The sequence below is a fragment of the Lytechinus pictus genome, chromosome 16, assembly GCF_037042905.1.
Source record: "Lytechinus pictus isolate F3 Inbred chromosome 16, Lp3.0, whole genome shotgun sequence".
Lineage (NCBI taxonomy): Eukaryota > Metazoa > Echinodermata > Echinoidea > Temnopleuroida > Toxopneustidae > Lytechinus > Lytechinus pictus.
Window position 1 is genome coordinate 11,704,967 of NC_087260.1, and position 25,484 is coordinate 11,730,450.

Consider the following 25,484-nt stretch of genomic DNA (forward strand, 5'->3'; position numbering starts at 1 on the left):
ACTAGGTATTAATATGCAGCTGTATACCTCTCGTTCAATCAGAAGAAAATTGTCCTACTTCCCGCAAAGTAAATCCATCCTTTTAAAAGGGAAGAATACTGTGTATGGTCTCTCATTGACTGTGAAAAGGTCTTAAAATATATCTTTAGACATAGCTATTCATACATATAATAAATAAACCCATTATTTAATTTAATAATAATATACTAATACCAACATGCTTATATAGCGCATATCACTGCCAAATGGGTCCCTATGCACTTAATTGGATATTATTACCCTGGCTTTAGCCTCGCAGCCTTTTACAGCGCAGTGGCATTTCAAGGAATAAATTCCTGCCAGGTACCCATTTACCTCTCCTGGGTCGAGTGCAGCACAATGTGGATAAATTTCTTGCCGAAGGAAATTACGCCATGGCTGGGATTTGAACCCACGAACCTCTGTTTCAAAGACCGAAGACTAATCCACTGGGCTAATCCGCTGGGCCACAACGCTCCACATTTGTATAGAGAGCCTAATTTTTTTTTTGTTTTTTTTTGTTTTAGAGGAAAATAAAATGTTTCCCCAATTGGTAAGTAACACAATTACTTTGTATGAATGTATTGAGTGGTGATTTATTGTACAGTAGTATGTTATCATTCAAGTGGGTGAATCTTACAACACTACATACTTCTCAGAATGTTGCATTATGGGTAACAAACCTGGCCAGATTTGAGCTGTTGAGGTCTTGAGGTGGTGCTATTAAAGGTAAATTCCAGTTCTGGTAACGATCTCAAAATAACTTTTTACAGAATCTAATATAATGACCACCCAAGTGTCTGTTTGTATGAATAAAAAATATGTGCCAAAGGATTCTGGAAGAAATTGTGTAATCGCTGAGAAATAAGCAAAATAAGCGCATATTGGGTCACTTCCGTCTGGTCTTTATTCCAGCAATAATAATACACTGTCCCACGTGTGCCTATCTGTGTTGGCGGTCTTCAGTGTGATCGTATTTCAGCTTAGATTTTATGATTTCACAAAGTTCAGTTTATGTAACTGTACCAGATCTAGATCCACGATGATATAGTCATACTTAACCTTGGTTTTGCAGACTTTCTCGCGAAATTAGTGTTTTAATCATAATGCAACTACTGTAATTTAGCTTTAAGGTTGCTGGTAAAAGGTAACTGAAAAAATATGCGGCTGTATACCTCTCATTTTGTCAGAAGAAAATTGTCCTACATGTACTTCCCACAATGTTAATCCATACCCTCAAGAGAGAAAAAAAGTGACACTAACCACATCTATTTTGGTCCCATTTCCCTGTTCCAGCCAATGACTCAGCCAGAAGCTGCTGAACGTCGCCAGAGCCTGGGAGATGAGAAAGATCAGGATGACAAGCAGCGAGACCACGACGCCGCCAGCAGACTTCATGTAGGCTAGGTAGGTCTTGGAGGGTTTGGCTTTTGTCTCTATCGCTTCGGGTTGGTTCAGCTTTCCTGTAGTGAGAGAGAAATACATAACAAATATGACTCTTCTTCTTGTATGACTAGTATAATGTAACACCTTACAGCCACATACATTAATCAGTTATAATCATCTTCAGTACTTGATCTATTATCGAATTGAATTTGACCTGCTGAACATGATTTTCTTTTCTTTTGCCAGTTCATTTCATCAAATGCACTCTTCCTTTCTACATGTATTTATGCAATATTTGACTCAATGTGATTTCCAATTCACTTACATTCAGAAATCCTTTATTTAATTTGATGTATTATATATGATAATAATAATAATACTACCAACATGCTTATTATAGCGCATATCACTGCCAAATTCGTCCCTATGCTCTGAATTGGATGTTTATCTTTGTTGTGTGTAATTTATGTATTGAATGCCTATCATATATATATTTTTTTATTTATCTACTCTTGTATAATGTCTTTGTATGTTCTTATGTTATCTAAACATGTATATTTCAGCCCCTGGCTGCCAGTCATGTAAATCATCAATAAACCATTTCTCGTATACATGTACATGAAGGATGGCGCAACATTTTGTCCTGTGACAAATGCTCTGGGCTTCATTTCATCTAAGATGTAGGGTTAGGGTTGCAATAGGGTTTCAAGTTAGGTTCAAGATTAAACTACAGGGTTGAAGTTAGTCATTCAATTAGTGTGTGGAATTTATAGCGGAGCGATTGTCGACGGAGCAAATGCCACGGAAGCAAATGAAGTGCTGGTAACTGCAGTTTGCAGATGGTCTTAATTCTCCGGAGTTCTGACACCATCATGGCTAAACCCACCAGGTCTGCTATCAATAAGGTGCGATAGACACTTGATCTAATACCCACAGTTTTGGCTGATTTAAAGGTATACTCCGGGCTGAAGATATCTATATTTCAATAAATAGAGTAAAATTCACAGAGCAAAATGCTGAAACTTTGATCAAAATCAAATAACAAAGTTATTGAATTTCAAAGATTTGCATTATTCCTGTGAAACAGTTCTAGCCATGTCTTCATGAATATTTGTTAGGTGGGCTGATGATGTTATATCCCCACTTGTTTCTTTGTATTTATTATATGAAATAAGGTTTATTCTAGATTTTCCTACCAAGAACTAAAACAATTGGATTGACAATTGATTAAGTGCATTAGTTATTTCTTGCTGCAACTTATTTCATAATAATAGAGACACATCATTTATACATTTATAAAAAAATGAAACAATTATGATTTCATGTAATGACATACATGTAAGAAAAGGGAAAGTGGGGATGTGACATCATCAGCCCACCTAATGAATATTCATGAAGACATGCCTAGAACTGTTCCACCGGAATAACGTAAATCTTTGAAATTCGATATCTTTGTTATTTGTTATCCGATTTTGATGAAATTTTCAGAATTTTGATCTGTGAATTTTACTCTTAGCTATAAATATTTCCAGCCCGGAGCATCCCTTTAGTCTAATGCCCAGATGATTTAATTTCCTCTTACTAACATCTTTGCACTTCGTCAAGTCAAATTTGGTTCATGAACAGTTCATCTAATCATATTGACTATGTGGTGTTTGGACCGGTTAGCAATTTTCAGTAGAAATGGTAGGTACATGTATTGATACTCATGGAGCTCTGAATATCGTAGAGAGCTGGTACATTGAGACAAATGAATATTACAACAAATTTTATATCAGGACAGAAATTAAAGCAACCCTGAACTGTAGAATATCTCGGAGGAAATCGAGGAATGGGACAGAAGGATGTTTTTCACTTTTCATTTCTTGGTTGACGAGTACTGTTACCATGGTAACTGTCGGATAAAACAATTTTTTTTTTCTGACTTATGATATTATGATTTTCATTACAGATCGAGCATACTGATCTTATGATTTTCATTACAGATCGAGCATACTGATCTTAAACAAATGGGAGTAATGCCGAAAAAATTTGTTAACAAAACAGGACTTGTCAGATGTCATTTCCGACAGGTCCTTTCATGAAACGCTCCACTGACGTCACTTACCTTGCAAAGAAATCTGACTACTGTCATTGACAATATTTCAAAATATATAACAAAACTTATAAAAAATGATTACACAACAAATAACAACAATGTCTGTGAGCATGCAACCATCACCTTACTACACTAAAACGAATTAGAAAGAGAGCAGTGCGGTGCCCACAGGCAAGAAATCTCAATGGTTTAGTGCCACACGCATACATACACAGGGAAGATATGTCATTTTTTAATGTTAAACTTTTATGTCAAATTTTAACTGTTGGCAAAAAATTCCTATTAGCACCCAATGAAGAGTCATTACTCAATGTTGTGACTAAAAGATGGTTGGGGCAACTTAGCCAATGAAATGTAAAAACAGAGCTTGTAAATTCTAGATGAAAAACAAAAAGTGAACATTGACAAAAGCAGGTAAAATAGCCCATGCACAAAGAAAATATCATTTTTACCTGATGAAAATTTTGTGTGACTACTAACAGACAAACAAAAGAAAACAATTGGTTTCTTAAGAAATTAAAATTTCAATGGAAGAAAATCAAGATTAAAAAAACTGTTGCTGGGCTGGTGCCATAAGCATCCCTTGATAGCAAGCTCAATAAAAAATCATTATTACTACTATTACCATATATCTTTTTACAATGCCAACTTTAATAGCTTCTTGGGCTGAATGTAAAACATTCATACCATTGCACATGTACCATCCAAAATGTACCGCTGCGCATAACGATTCAATTCATAATGCTTTCATTTGCACACCACTGCTACAGATGTGTGCTTCACATGCTTGAGGAATTTTGCTTTTTGCTTTCAATATTTCTTTAACTTTCATAAATGTGACAAAGGAAAAAAGAAATCATTCTTTGCATTTTAGCTATTTTCCGAGGCATTTAAAACACAAATAGAGAATATTCTTATACATGCAAGGGGACGACATTTCACATTCGGTGAAAGAAAGAGACACTCTATTCAACTCGGCAATGCCTCATTAAATAGGGATTCTTTCTTTCACCTCATGCAAAATCTCATACCATCACACTCATGCCCATTCGCTTCTTGTATAATTATTATAATGATTGCCGGAATTCAACAATTTTTGGAAGGCAATGACCTGTAACCCCAACATCAAACAACATATCGGCTCCCGTTGCACAAAAGTTACTATTATGGTAACTTTTGCCATCCAATGGTAACTACCATGGTAACACTGATCAACAGCCAATCAAAATCAAGGATTCCCTGCAAGTTACCATTTGATGGCAAAGTTACTATAATGGTAACTTTTTCTGAAACAGGACCCTTATCGAGATAAGAAATAAAATGGGGCTTAAGCAGTCTACAGTCCTATTCATTTTCCAATTTTCGAGAGCAAGTGTTAGCAGTTTTGAAAAAAAAAGCTTTCTCTGTATTTGCAGGTTTTTTTTCCCATAAATGTAATAAGCTTACATCTACTTCTCAATGCTTCATCTTTCATGAAAACAACACACTACATGTACATAAAATATTAGATTTTACTTTGTGCAAATGTGGGTTAATACATTCTATTTCAACGAATAGGGCTATTCAAGTAATAAAAAGCTTCTTAACAGCTGCATATGTATACATATCATCAACAAGGTAAATAAAAATCATTTTCATAAATAATATCATGATATAATGATAATCTGAATCTAAATATGCTACACTGCAATATCCACTGACTATTTGTTTTGTTTCTTTAAGTCTTGTTATAATAACAAATCCACAAATGTTATAACAAATTTAATATCATAATAAATTACATCAGGGCCCCATTTCATGAAGATTTGTTAGAACAACAAATGCACAATTTCTATAACATTACAAATTTACTATCATGCAATTAGATTGAATGATTTCAGTAGCTTTTGAATCTGTTCTTGCAAATTCGTTATTATATGAAACGAGCCCCAGCTCAGCAAGATTTATTGCAGTAGGTTTAAATTGCTATTGCAAAGCTGGTATCATAACAAGTTTTAAAAAACAAGCCCCATGAGCACTACTTTCCCTCTTTAAAGGTGCCCAATTCCTGGATTCAACATGGCGCTGTTGGTTGGTTACGTACACGCCACCATCTTCATTATGAAGATCATCGACGCAATTTGCATGCAGTTGTCAATCATCAGCTACTCGCGCATCACATGCCTTTATGAACAGTGCACATACGCTGCGCTGCTTTTGGCTACATCAGCGTGGGCCAAAACATCTGCTGACGTCAAATAAAACAAATTTTCATCTCGTCACAATCAATTTGGTTTTTACCTTGTGACTGCCGCGCTGGCGATACTACCCCATCTGCGGCGAATCAATCAGCACCAGTCTGAGGAAGCCTGCAGAAACCAGTAGGCAAAGGCAAAATCCAAATTGATTGTGAAAAGATAAAAATTTGTTGTATTCGAGTTCTACCAATCGGATGAATCTCTTTACGGACATCTGCTGACGTCACTTCACACAGCAGGAGGAGGAGCCAACCTACCAAGATTTCAAACAGCAGCAGAAGCGTACGTGAACTGAAAACAGAGCTGCCAAGTTGTATTTTGCATTTTCAGTATTCTTATCCCCCAAAATCAGTATTTTGACAAAAAAATCAGTATTTTTACCGTGTGAGATAAATATTTTGTATTTTTCCAAAAAAAAGTGTATTTCATAATAAAATGCTTGGCTCACTCGCCCATCACTGCGCTCAAGCTGCATGCAAGCTAAAATGTGCACTGCTCTTGCAGATGAAAAAAACAAAACATTGAAACTTGTGTATATCTCACTCTGGTTTTTACAAAATGATTGAAAAAAAACAAGTTACCTGAAATTACATTGATCTAATAACCATATTTGTGTACGTTTTATGAAATAGAGACATATAGAGATGATTTTTCTCAATAAATTTCGATTTTGTAAAAAAAATAAAATTAAAAAAAAAAAAAAATTATTACTATTATTATTTTTTTTTTTAAATACATGTACAAAAAACGTATTTTTAAAAGTAAAAACGTACTGCCGTATTTTGGTTGCAAAAACGTACTAAATACGGAAAAATCGTACTACTTGGCAGCTCTGTGAAAATCATCAGGGTTCGGTCATTCAGAATAAGGCATCTGCGTAGAATCTATACAAATGCTCTTCATCATCATCAACGGCGCTCTCTTGAATCCGGAAATCATTAACCTTTAATTATCAGTTAATGATACATTTTGTTCACAGTAAAATGAATACAGGAAAGGACAGCATTTGTACAACTTTGAATAATTAAATGTAGGGTAAGGTTATAAATTAATAAAATGTAGAAAGGATAAAAACATGAAGGATGTAAAGAAAGAAGAATACAAAATGGATTTCAAACAAATAAATGGGATGGATGGATAATTTGGAATAAATGAAAACTCATGCAAAGAGGAAACACAAGAAATATGTAAAGCTGGAATATACACAACAAAAAAAGTAAGTCCCCCTAAATCAAATTGCTGTAACTTTTGAACCGAGTTATTTTGAGATATGATATTTCGTAGGTAATTTTCTACCCTCATTAAGCAACTCCCGGGGAAAAATGAGATTGATCGGTTGAGTCATGCATGAGTAATTAAAGATTGAATTAAAAATGACAATTTTTGAAAGTCACAAGAGTCGTTAACAGATTGTGCAAATACAAAGTTGGGCAAAAGTTGTTTTTAAGGTGAATTTTATGGTGTTTATGCTGTTTTACTATCCATCATTTAGCCACTCCACACACAATTTTGATATCGTATGTTCATGGTTGAGTGAGCACAATATCGCAGGGGCCGCAGAAGCGGGGTGGGGGGCCCACTTTTTTCCAAAAGCATGTACAAAAGTGTAAAAATTACCATACGATTGTAATTTGTTGCATGGTCAGCCATCAACCAGCCCCCCACTTTTAGCTCAGCCCCTCCCCCACACTTTGAAAACCGTTCCGCGGCCCCTGTATTGTGACGTATCATCATAGGGGTTTTTGGTAGTATCCTCTACAACTTGTTAGGTCATATAAATATTTGAAAATGTTGGTGGCTCCCCCGATTATAAGCCCCTCCCCCATTTTTAAATTCTGGATTCACTACTGATTTGTCCATAAATTAAACTGATCATGAGAAATTGTTAGGAACAGAATACATTTATGCAGTATAAAGAGTATTCATTCCTAAGTTTTCGAATGTGCTCGCTCAACCATGAAAATGTTAAAAGTTCGGAAAGTGTGTGGTGATAGAAATGATGGATGATAAAAAAACAGCAATTAAAGTCACATTTGAAACTGAATTTGCCCCCAATATTCACCTTATTACCCTTTAAAATGAGTCTGTGACATTGAAAATACCAATTTTCCTACTTTGATGCGTGCTCACTCCTCCGTAAATAAACAAATCTATTTCATTTTTGCACAGAATTCTGCCCATAGGTTGATAAACATTACTGCCAAGTGACATTGCTAAAGACAGCCTTGAAAAAAAGTTCCACCATATCGAATAAGGGGTTACTTATTCTTAAACATACGCACCCATAATGTACACAAGTCTATGAGAGAGGAAGTCAGACTTTTAACAAATATGAAATAAGGGGTTTGTTTCATGGACGGTTTTTGTTACTTCTGCTAACAGTTATTTCATGAAACTTCGCACATGGCTTCAGAGTAACACTATCCAAAAGGTGCGCACACCAAAATAACAATTCGATACGGCACAAAGTGGGGCCAAGGCCTTGAACTTTCTTATCATTTGCATAATTTTCGAATATTATGTGCTCACTGATGCATTAAACATCGGGATTTTCATAAAAATCAAATCAAATGAACCATGCAAGGAGGTTTGTGACAGATATCCATAGTTACAAATTGAATTTTTCCAATAACGTAAAAAAGAGCTAATCACATTCCACATGTTCATTCAAGTGTGAATGCTTAATTAAACGCCTTTGAATCATTGAAGCGTGTTAACTGGTCATGAACATAACGAAAAAGTTTATAAAAGATCAGTTTCAGTTACCAAAATGAAACAATACTTGCCTATGATATTTGAAAACCGTATTTTTTTGTTTTCAATAAATGTTCATTGAACCGTGAAACGATGAATATTGTTGAAGATACTCTTCCCCAAAATAACTGTCATCATATTCTATCATTTTTATTGATGAAAATGTGTAAAAAATCCAATTATAGCAAATTTGGACTTGTGTTTATTTAACCGTGAAATTTAGCCAAAAAAATGTATCGTCTTTTAGAAAGTACCTTTTACAAGCCTTCTGACTTTTTTTCATTATGAAAATGAGAATGTGGAATCAGTTCCAATAAAATGGAATCAAAGTCATGATTTTTGGCTTGTGACTTTTGAAAAGTGACATTTTTGCCTTCTGACGGTGCTCACTGAAGCATGACGTAAAATACATCCATAACATTTACTCAGAAGGTAGCTTATAAAATTACCCACACGCTCATGTAAAAATATATCAAAAACTCGTATTGGTTCGGAAATTATTGATGTTTGTTCAAGGGGGGACTTACTTTTTTTGTTGTGTATATATACTTCATATTACACTGTGCATTTTTCATATGGATGGCTATAGTATGTGTTTGCGTGATATGGAAAGCAAAGCAGCAGACGATTTAAAAAGACAACTGCAAAATGACGATGAAACAAACGTGATACTATACTGACCATCATACACGACACTATCATCTTCATCATCATCACACTCATCTTCGCCCTCTTCTTCGTATTCTTCTTCCGATTCTTCGTTCTCTCCATCAGAATTTTCTTTTCTTACGTCTTCCCTCGCTATTTGATGTCATTTATTTTAATGGTAATGGCATGCATTGAAAGAACGTGAAGAGACAACGTCAAATTGGCAACTCAAAAATTGAGAAAAAGCAAAGAGAAAGAAAATAAAATGCATATAGGGAAATAAAAAGCTACATAACAAGTCTTCCTGAGGTTCAATGTTTCTTAGATACATATCTTTATGATAAGGATGATTTCCTCATGTTGATTCTACAATTTTGACTGAAATTACATTTCTTTCTACACATGAGTATTGTAATACAATTTTTATTTGCAAACATCAAAAAATATTAATGATATTCAATACCCCTCGCTCAAATTTATTTTTGACAAATGAACACCATATGAACTACAGTAGTTGAAATTTGGAATAATGATGTTCAGCTGGTGAAGAATGTGAATTTCACACTCAATGGAAGTGATGAATAAACATGTCATGGAAAGAATTTATATATTATGGCAGCTGATTTCTAAAATTTGGGAGAAAACCCTGCATGACATGATCTATGAACACATGTATTTGATGGGTTGCCAACCTCTAAGCTTATGAATTTGTTCCACTTCTATGGACACATTACACACAAATGAAGCGATCCAAAGAGTCTCAGCTTTTATATGAACTCTTTCATAACACCTGTTCAGATAAATGATGTACTTGAAATGTGAAACACTCAGTTTCAAAAATTCTTTGACTGAAAGTTAATAAAGGCTTTAATACAGGCTCGCATATTGCAAATGATTTTTTCTGAATATCTGATGACATGATCATGTCTGATGAAATAATTCTTAGACTAAATCTCTACTAAATACAGGGGTTATTTTTAATGAAACTGATTTTTTTAATATCTGATGATGTACAAGTGTAAGCAACTCACATTCGAACATGGGCAGGTATTCCGAATCATCTGTTTGGTCATCTGCTTGTAAAATGAAATGAATATAAGCAAATCATAAAAGTGACAGGAGAGGAGCATCAAGTTAAAGATGAATAGCAAAGATAATCATGCATTTGCAGATCATATTCATGTCATTGTTTGAAAGGAACGCTGCACAAAAGCTGAAGGCAAATGCTTTTTAGAGAAAGATCAATAAAAAGAAATGGAAGAAAAGCAATGAATTGAAGAAAATATTGTTTTTCCATCTAAACCTTCAAAAAATGACATAGTTTTATGCATTTTCCAATAATACATCAAGATTGATTAAAGTAAAAAAAATTATACACCAAGAAGAATGTCAATCAATTTCTAAAATAATACATTATATCAAAGTGAATCATTCGGCATAAATTACTTTCAAGTATTCAATACATAAAACAAGTGGAACGCCTCTGGCAGTCTCGCCTGCATTACGCAATTTAATATAGCAGCAGTGCTAACTTTGAAAACTACAATAAAATAATCATTCACAAAAACACCATTCATATAATGACATAATACCACGTTCATTGACCATAGATGACATTTGAACGGTGACTTAAGACTTGTCAAATACACCCATGTCCACATTTCATTCACTCTATCCATAAACTTTCAAAGTTATGATGGCAATTCAACAATTACCCCAACATGGCCTAACTTTATTGACCTTAACTGACCTTTGACCTTGGTTTTGTGACCTGAAACTCACAGGGGATGTTTAGTGATACTTGATTACTCTTATATCCCAAGTTTTATGAAATAGATCCATAAATTTCAGAGTTATGATGGTAATTCAACAAATACCCCCAAAGTTCATTGACCTTAAATGACCATTGACCATGGTCATGTGACCTGAAACTCACACAGGATATTCAGTGGTACTTGATTAACCTAATGTCTAAGTTTCATGAACTAGATCCATAAATTTTCAAAGTTATGAAGGTAATTCAACAAATACCCCCAACTTGGCCAAAGTTCATTGACCCTAAATTACCTTTGACCTTGGCCATGTGACCTGAAACTCAGGAAGGATGTTCACTAATACTTGATTAACCTTATGTCCAAGTTTTATGAACTAGATCCATAAACCTTCAGAGTTAGGATGGTAATTTAACAAAGACCCCCAACACGGCCAAAGTTCATTGACCTTAAATGACCATTGACCATGGTCATGTGACCTGAAACTCTTACAGGGTGTTCAGTGATACTCGATTACTCTTATTTCCAAGTTTTATGAACTAGATCCATAAACCTTCAGAGTTAGGATGGTAATTTAACAAAGACCCCCAACACGGCCAAAGTTCATTGACCTTAAATGACCATTGACCATGGTCATGTGACCTGAAACTCGCACAGGATATTCAGTGGTACTTGACTAACCTAATGTCTAAGTTTCATGAACTAGATCCATAAATTTTCAAAGTTATGAAGGTAATTCAACAAATACCCCCAACTTGACCAAAGTTCATTGACCCTAAATGACCTTTGACCTTTGCCGTGTGACCTGAAACTCGAGCAGGATGTTCACTAATACTTGATTAACCTTATGCCCAAGTTTCATGAACTAGGTCCATATACTTTCTAAGTTATGATGTCATTTCAAAAACTTAACCTTCGGTTAAGATTTTGAAAATAATTCTCCCAACATGGTCTAAGTTCATTGACCCTAAATGACCTTTGACCTTAGTCATGTGACCTGAAACTCAAGCAGGATGTTCGGTAATACTTGATTAACCTTATGTCCAAGTTTCATGAACTAGGTCCATATACTTTCTAAGTTATGATGTCATTTCAAAAACTTAACCTTAGGTTAAGATTTGATGTTGACGCCGCCGCCGCCGCCGTCGGAAAAGCGGCGCCTATAGTCTCGCTCTGCTATGCAGGCGAGACAAAAACCTCTAGCTATATTCAAGTACCATTTGTAAAACTGGTGAAAGTGACCTATGAACTATTAAAAGTTTAAGGGCTTTTTCAAGTGAAATAAGTTTGAACTTTTGACCATATGACCAAATCACCATCACTTCTAAAATGTATATTTCCTAATTGAATAAAGTTTTGAAGCTGATCAATCAAACGGTACTTTAGTTATCGCTAGAATAAAAACAAGATGGGCAGACAGACAACCTCGAAAAAATGCCTCCAGCAAACTCCTACAATGATAGGAGAAATAAGAATAATACCAAAATAAATTAGGGTGAATAAGAAGCCTTTGGAGCTTACCCGCTTGCTTTATCTTGTTAGTCTCTGATTCCTGGATCGGGAGAGGCGTCTGCTCCGGGATGGAGTGGGTGGAACGGTTCGAAACCTGACGCAGCATCTGGTTGGACCGCGCCCTGAAGGACTGCGTCAGGGTACGGAAGCTCTCGGACCGTTGCCTGGAGTCTAGGGAGGTCAGGGAGATGGAGGAGAGCGCACGGCCGCGTCCTCCGTCTTTGGAGGAGTGGACCGAGGCCCGCTTCATCTCCTGCTCCTGCATGAAGTTCTGAAGGAGAGCGTTGTACTCCGGGTCGCTCTTCATCAGGGTGTTGTGCGCGCCATCGGCCGAGATGCGACCGGACTTCATGAAGAGCACACGGTTGCACTGACTGAGAAACTGAGATTGAAAAATGGAGGGATACAAGGCAATTAACGGTAATGCTCTGGGACCAAACTTCAACATCACCATCCGAAAGATGTAACCAGGGCTTGAACCTTGGACTTTTGCATCGATTTGTAACTTTCCTGATGTAACTTGGGTTATAGGTGCATGCCACATGTACATATATCTGACATTAAAAGAGAATGAGAACTTCTATTGCTAAGAATGCTATTTTTTTCGTTTGATGTTTATCACATACCTGAAGTTGATGGGTCACAAACAGCACTGCCTTGCCTTTGAGTAGTTTCTTGATGACATTGTCGAAGATATGTTGTCCAACATGGGCATCTACAGCACTGAGAGGGTCGTCTAATAAATAAATATCTCGCTGGGAGTATACCGCCCTCGCCATGCTGATACGCTGCTTCTGGCCGCCACTCAGGTTGATACCCCTCTCACCAATCTGAGACAGTGATAGCATTAATCATTATCATTAATATTTGTTTTGGCATCACCTGTGCCGGAGAAGGGAAATGTGCATTGAATCACCAAGACCAGTGTGTGTATCCTTCCGATATAGCTGATTGGGGATGTGCAAGTGGACCACTAAACCGGGGTTTCCCAAAAAAACTTATACGAATAGTGTAGTTTGTTCTTAAAATGCAAATTTGAAGACTCTCCACTACATGAGGCATCCATTCAACATCCTATCCGAGGGACAGCGTTTTCTATTGTGACATAGCCTGTGTCTATGAAACAATGGAGGGGCACGTAAAAAAAACCCACATGCTTCACTCACCAGCCAAGGGTGGACTCAAACCCATGATCTTCAGTTCGAAAAGCAGATGCTCAACTGAGCCAACTCGCTCTATAAAGTTCTAGCATACAAATACATGGTATATACAGCCGAGGGAGGGTCTGGTTGGAAAGTAGAAACTAGGTTTATACTCAATAGGTCCACTTCTCATATAGTCTAATGCCACATTTGGTTTACTATCAATTCGGTCCAATCGCCGTTTAGTCTACACTGCGCTTGGTCTGTCATTTAGTCTAATTATTCACCTATGAGTCAAATACCTAATTGGTCTAACTTCTATGTCACCTACATGGTTCATAACCAGTTCATACACTATCTAAGAAGAAGACCAACTGCATTAAGACCAAGTGAGCAGGAACCTCCTAAACCATATAAGATTGTGTGGCCATATTCATCCTAAAGACCAAGAGGTGACATAAGATAACCCTGCTTACCTCCGTTAGGTCACCATTTGCTAGTATCTCCAGGTCAGGAGCGAGTCCGCACGCTTCCACGACATCCACATAGCGATCCTCGTCAAACTCCAACCCGAACAGGATATTCTCTCGCAATGTTGTATTCATGATGCATGCCTGCTGGGGGACATAGGCGAATGTGCCATCGACCGCTACCGATCCGTTGACCATGATCATGTGACTCAGGATGGCGTTGATGAGCGATGATTTACCGCTGCCAACGCTTCCACAAATTCCTACCAGAGAATCCTATACGGATAAAGGTGATGAGGGACAACATACAGCCCTGTTAATTTTTCTTCTGCCTTACCTTTATAATTAACATCACAATCAGCATGAAAATAATAATCAAAATAATAATTATCATCAGTATTACCATATGCATTATATTCATCATCACCATAATGAGAACGAAATTCGTCATTTTCATTATAACTATCGTGATCATCATCAATATCACCTGTATCACTATCATTACAATAGCAATCCTCCTCCTCATTATCATCATCACCCCATCCACCATCATCACCACCACTACCAACATTATTATCATCACCATCATCATCATCATCATCATCATCATGCATCATCGATATCAAATTGTTGTTGTCATCAACATCATCATCATCACCACCATCATCACTACCACCATCACCACCACCCCCATCATCAGTTTGGAGTTACAGTAATGACGTTGATGATAACAAAGATGGATGAAGACACTGGATGTCCATCCCTACTTCCACAAACCTTTTCAATCTTCAAATCAACATCAAAGAGCGTCTTCACTATCTCTTCATTTTCCTCATCCTTGGATCCTCCTCCTTCGACCAAGGGAATCGCAGACTCTTCCCCTTCTTCCTGCTCCGCTCCCCCATCCTTCTTCACCCTCACATTGCCATTCTTCTTCTCCTTGCTTGCCAGCCCCTTGCCATCGGCGGCAATCACGGCCTGCTCCTTGTCCCAGGCAAACGTGGCCTTGACGATCTCGAGGGCGAGGTTGGGAGACGACGGTTTGTCGGTGAACGGCTTGACGTCCTCCATCAGAAGCAATTCCTGGAAATGTTCAAGAGAATGATGGTACACGTAGATCAGGTTACCAGATGTTCCAGAACACTTAGGCATTGACCATTAAAACTGACTAAATACAGCCCCACATTACCCAGCTGGCAAACACAGATATATCCATAATGATGAGGACCTATCGTAATTTATGCACAATTTCTGGGACTTTTCACAGTGGACGACACATTTGTTGTTGTTTTAATATGGGAAGCTTTATCAAGATTTATTCACTAAATACTATGCATGAAAATATGAGACTATAAAATTCTTGAACAACATTTTAGTTTAAAGGGAAAATACCGAGACTATGAAAGACATATTCCAGTCAATAAGATGATTTTTCATTTTCTCCTGAAACTGAAAGTATAACTTTCTTGAGGATGTTTTAATGGAAGATGATCACCTCCGAGTTACAACTAAGTCTGAACATTACCTTGATGCGTGGAAATGCCACTACAGACTCCGAGACAGCCTTGACCCCCATAGGGGTCATCACAAGGATCAAACGCATGGCAGTCAAACAGGAAATGTAGGAGAAAGCCTGTGGAGGACCAACATTTTTTAATACAATAAGAATTTCATAAATTTCAAAAGAATATAGGACAAGGTGAGCGTAGTTGCTAGAACCGGGACCAACGGCGGAGGCATTGTACTAGAATAATAATTCAAATCCTTACAATTGGCAACATAATTGATATGTCAAAATCAATTCTTTTTGACACAAATTGATGAACATACTTTTTGCAAAAACAAATTCTCTATTAAAATCAGTCTCTATTAATCTCTATTTACATTTGATAAGTTAAAATATGTGATGAAAGAAAAACATAAAGGTTGCCAATTTGAAAAATGAAGGATGATCAATAAGTGATTGAATTCATTGATGTGGACGGATTAAAAGCCTCTACCTGAGCTGGAGTTAGATTGTTTCCAAGGGCTGTGTGTAGGACTAAGGTAAGCATCGCCGCTAGAACTGGGACCAAAGGAAGAGTCATGGTACTAAAACTTTGCAAATACCCTCCCTTCTGCAGCGCTCTTTGTTCTTCTCCACGCATATCTGCCGAGAAAAAGCAGGAAGAATTTTAAGGTTGATCACAATGATGTTCCACTGTGAAACCATGTCCAAAGATTGCAAATGCACAAACAAGTCATGCTAAATCAAGATGTGCATAAACATGGTAAAAAGCTTTTGTAAATATTGAATGATAATAAGTTGATATGAAGAAATGTACTATATTTCCTATAAAGAATTGTGTAGACATAAAATAAAATAACATTTTCTTACTCTGGGTATGTCTCAGTTCTGCAGACAACCAAGGGCCTGTTGCTGAAAGAGTTGCCATCAAACGCAATTCCAAATATCTAACGCAACTTGATATTTAACCAATAGAATCCTGTATTAGGGACTTGCGTTTGATTTCTTTAGATGTGTTTAATAAACACAACTGTTTCTGCAACAGGCCCCAGTAAAGAGAAAAACAATGTAAAGTAACCGTATTACATATGAAGCAGTTGCTTGCATATGACAACACAAATTCAAACTTTCAAAATTCATAAAATCCTATTTTATTCTTTGATGGAGTTTGGTAAAACAGTCACAATGCTTATCTCTAAGTTCTCTTCCGCTTTTCTCAAAAGCAATCTATAGTCAGGGTGAACTTCCCTTTGAAGCTGAATTGAGCTTCATCACACCTGATAGAGTTTTGTATATCACTTACTGAATATTTTCTTGGAGAAAGGCATTTCCCACGCATACATCTTGATAAGTTTGATGCTGGAGATGACTTCATTCATCAGACGAACTCTCTTATCAGTAATCTGAATGGCTTGACGTCTGAAGTAAGCGACTAGTTTGGCCATTCCCATCTATGGTGATACAAAGATTTATAAAATACAGAAAAAAACATTAAATTGAACGACTTTATAAAGGGCATTTGATGCCATTTTTGACTAGCCTCAATGCCCATGTGATAAGCATTTTTTGTGCCCTTTTTTCCTATGTGCCCCAATATAAGAATGCATGTTTGTTTGAACCCATGTTTTTGTTGATGTTTGAATGCATGAAAGTAAATCATTTGGAAAACTAGAAATTTGACGTGTTCAAAGGACACAGATGCCCTCGCTTAACGTGATCAGAAATTCATTCGATAAGATTGAACTATCATGCAGAAACCAATATGGATATATATAAAATGAACAAATTTAGACCTTTGACCCAACTGGCATACATAATGAGCTGTGACCTTCGACCGTGACCTGCGGACTCCGAATTCGAACTTAGCCTGTCTTTTGGTGTCAACTACCTACATACCAAATTTTTTTAAAATCCATTAAATATTTGTCGATTTATTGCGCGGAAACCAACTCGCATATTTAATGAGCTGTGACCTCTGACCTGCGGACTCAGAATTCGAACTTAGCCTGTATTTTGTATCATCCACATACACACCAAGAAATATTAAAATCCATAAAATGTTTTGCGAATTATAGCGCGGAAACCAACTCGCATATTTAATGAGCTGTGACCTTTGACCTGTGGACTCCGAATTTGAACTTAGCCTGTACTTTGGTTTCATCTACCGACACACCAAAATTTCATAAACTCCATTAAATATTTGTCGAGTTATTGCGCGGAAACCAACTTGCATATTTAATTAACTGTGACCTTTGACCTGCGGACTCCGAATTCGAACTTAGCCTGTATTTTGGTGTCATCTACCTACACCCTATAATTGTTTTTATATCCATTGAATATTTTTCGACTTATCGCGCGAAACCAAGTGGGGGGACGGACGGACGGACAGGGGCAACGCTTAATGCCCCATCCAGAATTCGTCTGCGGGGGCATAAAAATCACTCACCTACACAGAAATAAAATAGAAAATTTTGAGGGTTGGTAATTTTTTCAGCTTTTAAATGTTGACTTCACCACACTTTTCAAAGCAGTACACTTCTATTTAAATCATAGTGCATAAGTTAACATTTGATAGAAAATTAATAACATTCTGAAGGTAAATGTAACATTATTCTAAGACAATCTTGAGAGAAATTATAACAATTGATTGAAGTCAGATTTCAATTTTTAATTTGAGGAGTTTACATTGGTAATTCCCATTTTTATGTACAGCTATCCAAAGATGAAACAGGAATTCACATAACACAAAGATAATTTCATTCAAGTAAATTTTATCAAGGTCAATGGCTTCTACTTTGAGTTTACAATGGGAATACTGTAATGCCTCTCTATCACATACCCCCTCCCCCTAAAAAAAAACTCCACTGACTGCGTAATGCCTAAGGTGTCCTGGAAAATTGGAGAAGTTTGTACCACCCAAGGGTGATTCTTATCTTACAATATCACATGACATTCAAAGCAGGAAAAATTCACATTAACATTCATGATTCATCACTTAGTCACAAATTTCCACCTTCCTAGGGGTGAACAACTCTAGTAGGGCAATGAGACAATTCTTCTATTTCTTTCTCTCATATACATTCTTTCATTCAGAGCAAACTTAAGGGAAATTCTTCAACAAAGTCAACAATGACTACACAAGAAGGAGAACATGACCTCACGCACACAACATATTACAACAATCAGTGATCAAGAAAAATGTCAATAATACAAGTTTGCACAGTACATAAAAATAATTTCAAGCATGTGTGAAACAATAAACCAACAGATGAACTACTGTTGAACTGTAAATATGATAAGAAAGGAATGGGATTATGTTATCCAGTAAGGATACATTCTGAGAGAGAGAGAGACCTTTGCCTACCAATGTTCATGTATTCCTTGTGAAGGCTCTAGCAATGATGCTTTATCTTGTACATGCATGCTATATGTTCCATGTGGGTCCATTATGGGTCAACAATTTGTAAAACATTTTAAATAGTTTCCACACCCACACACAAATCAAATAGCATCCACACCCACACACCAATGAAATTTAGTATCCACATCCACACACCAATCAAATAGCATCTACACCCACACATCAATGAAATATCACCCACACCCACAAACCAATGAATTAGCATTCACAACCACACAACAATGAAATAGCATCCACACCAACACACTAACCCGCTGATCAAAAACATCCACACCAACACACCAATCAAATAGCAACCACAACTAAACACCAATCAAATATCACCCACACCCACACATCAATCAACTGGCATCCACAACCGATCAAATAGCATTCACACCCACACACCAATCAATTAGCACCCACACACTAATCAAATAGCATCCACACCAACACACCAATCAAATAGCATCCACATCCACAGACCAATGAAATTGCACCAAAACCCACATACCAATCAAATAGCATCCACACCCACATACCAATCAAATAGCATCCACACCTAAATACCAATCCAAAAGCAACCACACCCACACACAAATTTGAATATAATCCACACCCTGACACCAATCAAGTAGCATCCACACACACACCAATCAAATAGCATCCAAAACCTATATACCAAATAGTATATCCAGCCACACACTAATCAAATATCACCTGCATGTACAGACCAATCTAATAGCACCCACACCCACCCACCATTCATAGAGCTTCCTCACCAACACCAATCAAAAAGCATCCACACCCAAACACCAATCAAATAGCATCCACATCCACAGACCAATGAAATTGCACCAAAACCCACATACCAATCAAATAGCATCCACACCCACATACCAATCAAATAGCATCCACACCTAAATACCAATCCAAAAGCAACCACACCCACACACAAATTTGAATATAATCCACACCCTGACACCAATCAAGTAGCACCCACACACACACCAATCAAATAGCATCCAAAACCTATATACCAAATAGTATATCCAGCCACACACTAATCAAATATCACCTGCATGCACAGACCAATCTAATAGCACCCACAACCACCCACCATTCATAGAGCTTCCTCACCAACACCAATCAAAAAGCATCCACACCCAAACACCAATCAAATATCATCCACACCCACACACCAATGAAATTGCACCAAAACCCACTCATCAATCCAATAGCATCCACACCCACATACCAATCAAATAGCATCCACACCTAAATACCACTCAAAAAGCAACCACACCCACACACAAATTTGAATATAATCCACACCCTGACACCAATCAAGTAGCATCCACACACACACCAATCAAATAGCATCCAAAACCTATATACCAAATAGTATATCCAGCCACACACTAATCAAATATCACCTGCATGCACAGACCAATCTAATAGCACCCACAACCACCCACCATTCATAGAGCTTCCTCACCAACATCAATCAAATAGTATCCACACCCACACACCAATCAAATATCACTCACACCCACACAATCAAAATGCATCCACTCCCAGACACCACTCAAATAACACCCACACCAACACACTAATCGAATAGCATCCACACCCACATACCAATCAAATAGCATCCACTCCCACCCAACAATCAAATAGCATTCACACCCACACACCAATCAAATAGCATCCACACCCACACACCAATCAAATAGCATCCACACCCACACACCAATCAAATAGCATTCACACCCACACAACAATTAAATAGCATCCACACCCACACACCAATCAAATAGCATCCACTCCCACCCAACAATCAAATAGCATTCACACCCACACACCAATCAAATAGCATCCACACACCAATCAAATAGCATTCACACCTACACACCAATCAAATAGCATCCACACCCACACATCAATGAAATATCACCCACACCCACAAACCAATCAAATAGCATCCACACACACACCCCAATAAAATATCACACACCCCAATCAAAGATCACCCACACCCACACATCAATCAAATAGTACTACACCACACACCAATCAAATATCATCCACAGCCAAACACCAAATAGTACCTACACCCACACACCAATCAAATAGCATCCACACCCACACACCAATCAAATAGCATCCACACCCACACACCAATCAAATGGCATTCACACCCACACACCAATCAAATAGCATTCACACCCCCACACCAATTAAATAGCATCCACACCCACACACCAATCAAATAGCATCCACTCCCACCCAACAATCAAATAGCATTCACACCCACACACCAATCAAATAGCATCCACACACCAATCAAATAGCATTCACACCTACACACCAATCAAATAGCATCCACACCCACACATCAATGAAATATCACCCACACCCACAAACCAATCAAATAGCATCCACACACACACCCCAATAAAATATCACACACCCCAATCAAAGATCACCCACACCCACACATCAATCAAATAGTACTACACCACACACCAATCAAATATCATCCACAGCCAAACACCAAATAGTACCTACACCCACACACCAATCAAATAGCATCCACACCCACACACCAATCAAATAGCATCCACACCCACACACCAATCAAATGGCATTCACACCCACACACCAATCAAATAGCATTCACACCCCCACACCAATCAAATAGCATCCACACACTAATCAAATAGCATCCACACCCACACACCAATCTAATAGCATTCACACCCACACACCAATCAAATAGCATTCACACCCACACACCAATCAAATAGCATCCACATCCACAGACCAATGAAATTGCACCAAAACCCACATACCAATCAAATAGCATCCACACCCACATACCAATCAAATAGCATGCACACCCACACACCAATAAAATTGCATTCACACCCACACACCAATCAAATAGCATCCACACCTAAATACCAATCCAAAAGCAAAAAAACACACACACACATTTGAATATCATCCACACCCTCACACCAATCAAATAGCATCCAAAACCCATATACCAAATAGTATATCCAGCCATACACTAATCAAATATCACCTGCATGTACAGACCAATCTAATAGCACCCACACCCACCCACCATTCATAGAGCTTCCTCACCAACACCAATCAAAAAGCATCCACACCCAAACACCAATCAAATATCATCCACACCCACACACCAATGAAATTGCACCAAAACCCACTCATCAATCCAATAGCATCCACACCCACATACCAATCAAATAGCATCCACACCTAAATACCAATCCAAAAGCAACCACACCCACACACAAATTTGAATATAATCCACACCCTGACACCAATCAAGTAGCATCCACACACACACCAATCAAATAGCATCCAAAACCTATATACCAAATAGTATATCCAGCCACACACTAATCAAATATCACCTGCATGCACAGACCAATCTAATAGCACCCACAACCACCCACCATTCATAGAGCTTCCTCACCAACACCAATCAAAAAGCATCCACACCCACACACCAATGAAATTGCACCAAAACCCACTCATCAATCCAATAGCATCCACACCCACATACCAATCAAATAGCATCCACACCTAAATACCAATCCAAAAGCAACCACACCCACACACAAATTTGAATATAATCCACACCCTGACACCAATCAAGTAGCATCCACACACACACCAATCAAATAGCATCCAAAACCTATATACCAAATAGTATATCCAGCCACACACTAATCAAATATCACCTGCATGCACAGACCAATCTAATAGCACCCACAACCACCCACCATTCATAGAGCTTCCTCACCAACATCAATCAAATAGCATCCACACCCACACACCAATCAAATAGCATTCACACCCACACACCAATCAAACAGCATTCACACCCACAAACACCAATCAAATAGCATCCACACCCACACACCAATTAAATGGCATCCACACCCACACACCAATCAAATAGCACCAAAACCCACACTCCGATCAAATAGCATCCACACCCACACACCAATCAAATATCACCCGCACCCACACACCAATAAAATTGCATCCACAACCATACAACAATAAAATAGCATCCACACCCACACACCAATCAAATGGCATCCACACTCTAACACCAGTCAAATATCACACACACCCACACACCAATAAAATTGCATCCACACCCATACAACAATGAAATAGCATCCACACCCACACACCAATCAAATATCACCCACACATCAAATAAATAGCATTCGATCTCATGGATCCACACATATAAATAACATCCACACTCACACACAGACACACACTTCTTGAATAACATTCACCTACATGTATCAACCCTTAACCAACAAGCACCAAACACACAAGAGTCCCATATATTTTCGGACCCACATGCTCAGGAGCTTACCGTGATTGGGTAGAACATGAAGAAGATGCCAGTTCCAAATAAAGCCGCCGGTCCAATCAGGAAATAGGTATAAATTATGCCAGCAACAGCTATAGGGGGTCCGCAAAGGAGCGTTGGTCCGTATAGACCCATTTCATATAATCTCTGTCCATCGTTAGTACACAGATTTATGATCTGAAAAAGAAAAGAGAAGTCAGTGGTATCAGACAGATGATCCGACTAAAGCAAACAAAAAAAAAAGACAAAGAAATGGTGTCTTTTAACATTTTGACTAATAATCGATGATACAACCTGCTATAGTAGTGCATGGGATGTTAAATTGCATTCCTATATAGAGCACCAAAGTGGTAATGTCACATTTTTTTTTTGGGGGGGGCACTGTGTTTTTTGTATCATACCTTGGTAAAGCATGATTAATAACATCCAAAACCTCAATTCGGTAAGACATTGGTCCATGGGTTCCAAAATATGGCCTTATGAATAAAAACTTTTCACTGGTACCTTGGGTCAACATGAAATGATTCATGTCAAATCTGGTATGTGGGGATTTTTCACCATGCTCGACTGTACTTTGGTAATGTTAATATTGAAATGACAAATGGAAAATTGATGACGGCACTTTTCTGTAGTCGATTTGTTTAGATAGATTTAAATATGCACCATGTGACAGGCATTTTTGGTTGATAACATGCACTGGAACATCAATAGCTATTAACATATCATGTAAATAGGGCATTGGGTGTAATTGCTGGTTTTTTTTTCCCCAAGTCAATCAATCAGTTTCTATTCGTTCACTATCGGGGCAGAATGATCATAAGTAACAGATTGATAGTCACAAATCTGAACAATTCTCCTAGAACACAAGACGAAAGCTGGAACCGATACTATTAAAGTTGAATTAAGAAGGGGGTGAGTTTCCATAAATATAGGTTCTACGTACAATATATAGTATATATAAGTTGTTCAAACAGATAGCATGTCACAAAAATCCTCTGCCTTCTCGATATTTTGCTTTGAAAGTCTATGAAATTAGCCACCTGTCAGAGCCCGAGAGACGAGTGTACAGAAAAGTCACTCGGAGTGTGACGTCACCGGGGGGAATTTAGTATAAGAGGTGCCTGAATGTCATACAGAAATGCTATGCAGAGAGAGAAAGATATTTTACAATTTTTTTTCAAAGCAACTCAAATCAAACAAATATGACTGATATGTACAAATCTTTACTTTCCCTGTATAAAAAACAGTATGAATAACCACCATGAACTCTTCAATCATGATGTAAGATAGCAAACAGTGAGTTATTGAATGATATTTTCATTATTTCTCATTTATTTTATCACGATGTTCTTTGAAATCAAGTGAGTAGCTGGAAAGTAATTCCGGCGGCGAGCTCAGCGCGCGCTGAACGCATAATACTAGTACACACAACACCCAGCTAGGCATTGAGTGTACTGTTATGGTCTGGTATGTCGACTTAGTTCATGGCCGTGCAGCGATCCCCTGGCGTTTTTTCTTCTTTTCTTTTGTCTTTGACTCCACTTTTATATCCTCTGGATCATTTCCACTCATAGCTCATTCCACAGAACAATCTTAAACCAAACGTATAGTATTCTTTCTCGGCCTTCTGAGTTGTTTTCTATATTTAATTACGCTAGGGGTCACCGTCACACATACAAACGCAATTCGCAAGTGAGTTGAAGACAGAAAGATATATATAGTAATTAGTATACATCTCTATGGTTGAAGACAACAAGAACGGTACGGTCGCTCGACAGCTAGCTGCGCCGGAGCGGGCGGCCGGTCGGCACAAAGCAATTCCGCAACCAACTGTGTTTTTTTGCAAGAGCCGCGTCACACGCGGATAAATATGTCATAATAACACGTCTGCTACGTTATCGACTGGTGAGAAGATCTCGATCAAATTTCATATTATTCACCTTGAAATTATTCCTTTAGGGTCTATGGTATCATTCTGAGGGAATTCACATATTTGGAATAATAGTACGGCCACAAATATTTTAATCATTTCCTCTTTGCAAGTTCTATGGCTCGCAGATACAACTTCAACTGCAGTTATTCCATATGAAGGAGTACGTGCATAGTAC

At 37.7% G+C, this 25,484-nt stretch overlaps 1 protein-coding gene across 1 annotated transcript in view; it reads right to left on the reverse strand.

Annotated features, from left to right (window-relative positions):
- Positions 1-25,484, reverse strand: part of LOC129278825 (ATP-binding cassette sub-family C member 5-like) — a 57,376-nt gene that overhangs the window by 17,178 nt on the left and 14,714 nt on the right. Inside the window, exons 7-17 of the mRNA XM_064111150.1 lie at positions 23,380-23,553; positions 16,848-16,995; positions 16,038-16,186; positions 15,563-15,670; positions 14,815-15,120; positions 14,044-14,313; positions 13,052-13,255; positions 12,435-12,807; positions 10,173-10,214; positions 9,175-9,294; positions 1,282-1,481 (exon numbers count right to left, since the gene is read on the reverse strand). Coding sequence (XP_063967220.1) covers positions 1,282-1,481; positions 9,175-9,294; positions 10,173-10,214; positions 12,435-12,807; positions 13,052-13,255; positions 14,044-14,313; positions 14,815-15,120; positions 15,563-15,670; positions 16,038-16,186; positions 16,848-16,995; positions 23,380-23,553 — 2,094 coding nt within the window. The remainder of the gene's footprint in view (positions 1-1,281; positions 1,482-9,174; positions 9,295-10,172; positions 10,215-12,434; positions 12,808-13,051; positions 13,256-14,043; positions 14,314-14,814; positions 15,121-15,562; positions 15,671-16,037; positions 16,187-16,847; positions 16,996-23,379; positions 23,554-25,484) is intronic.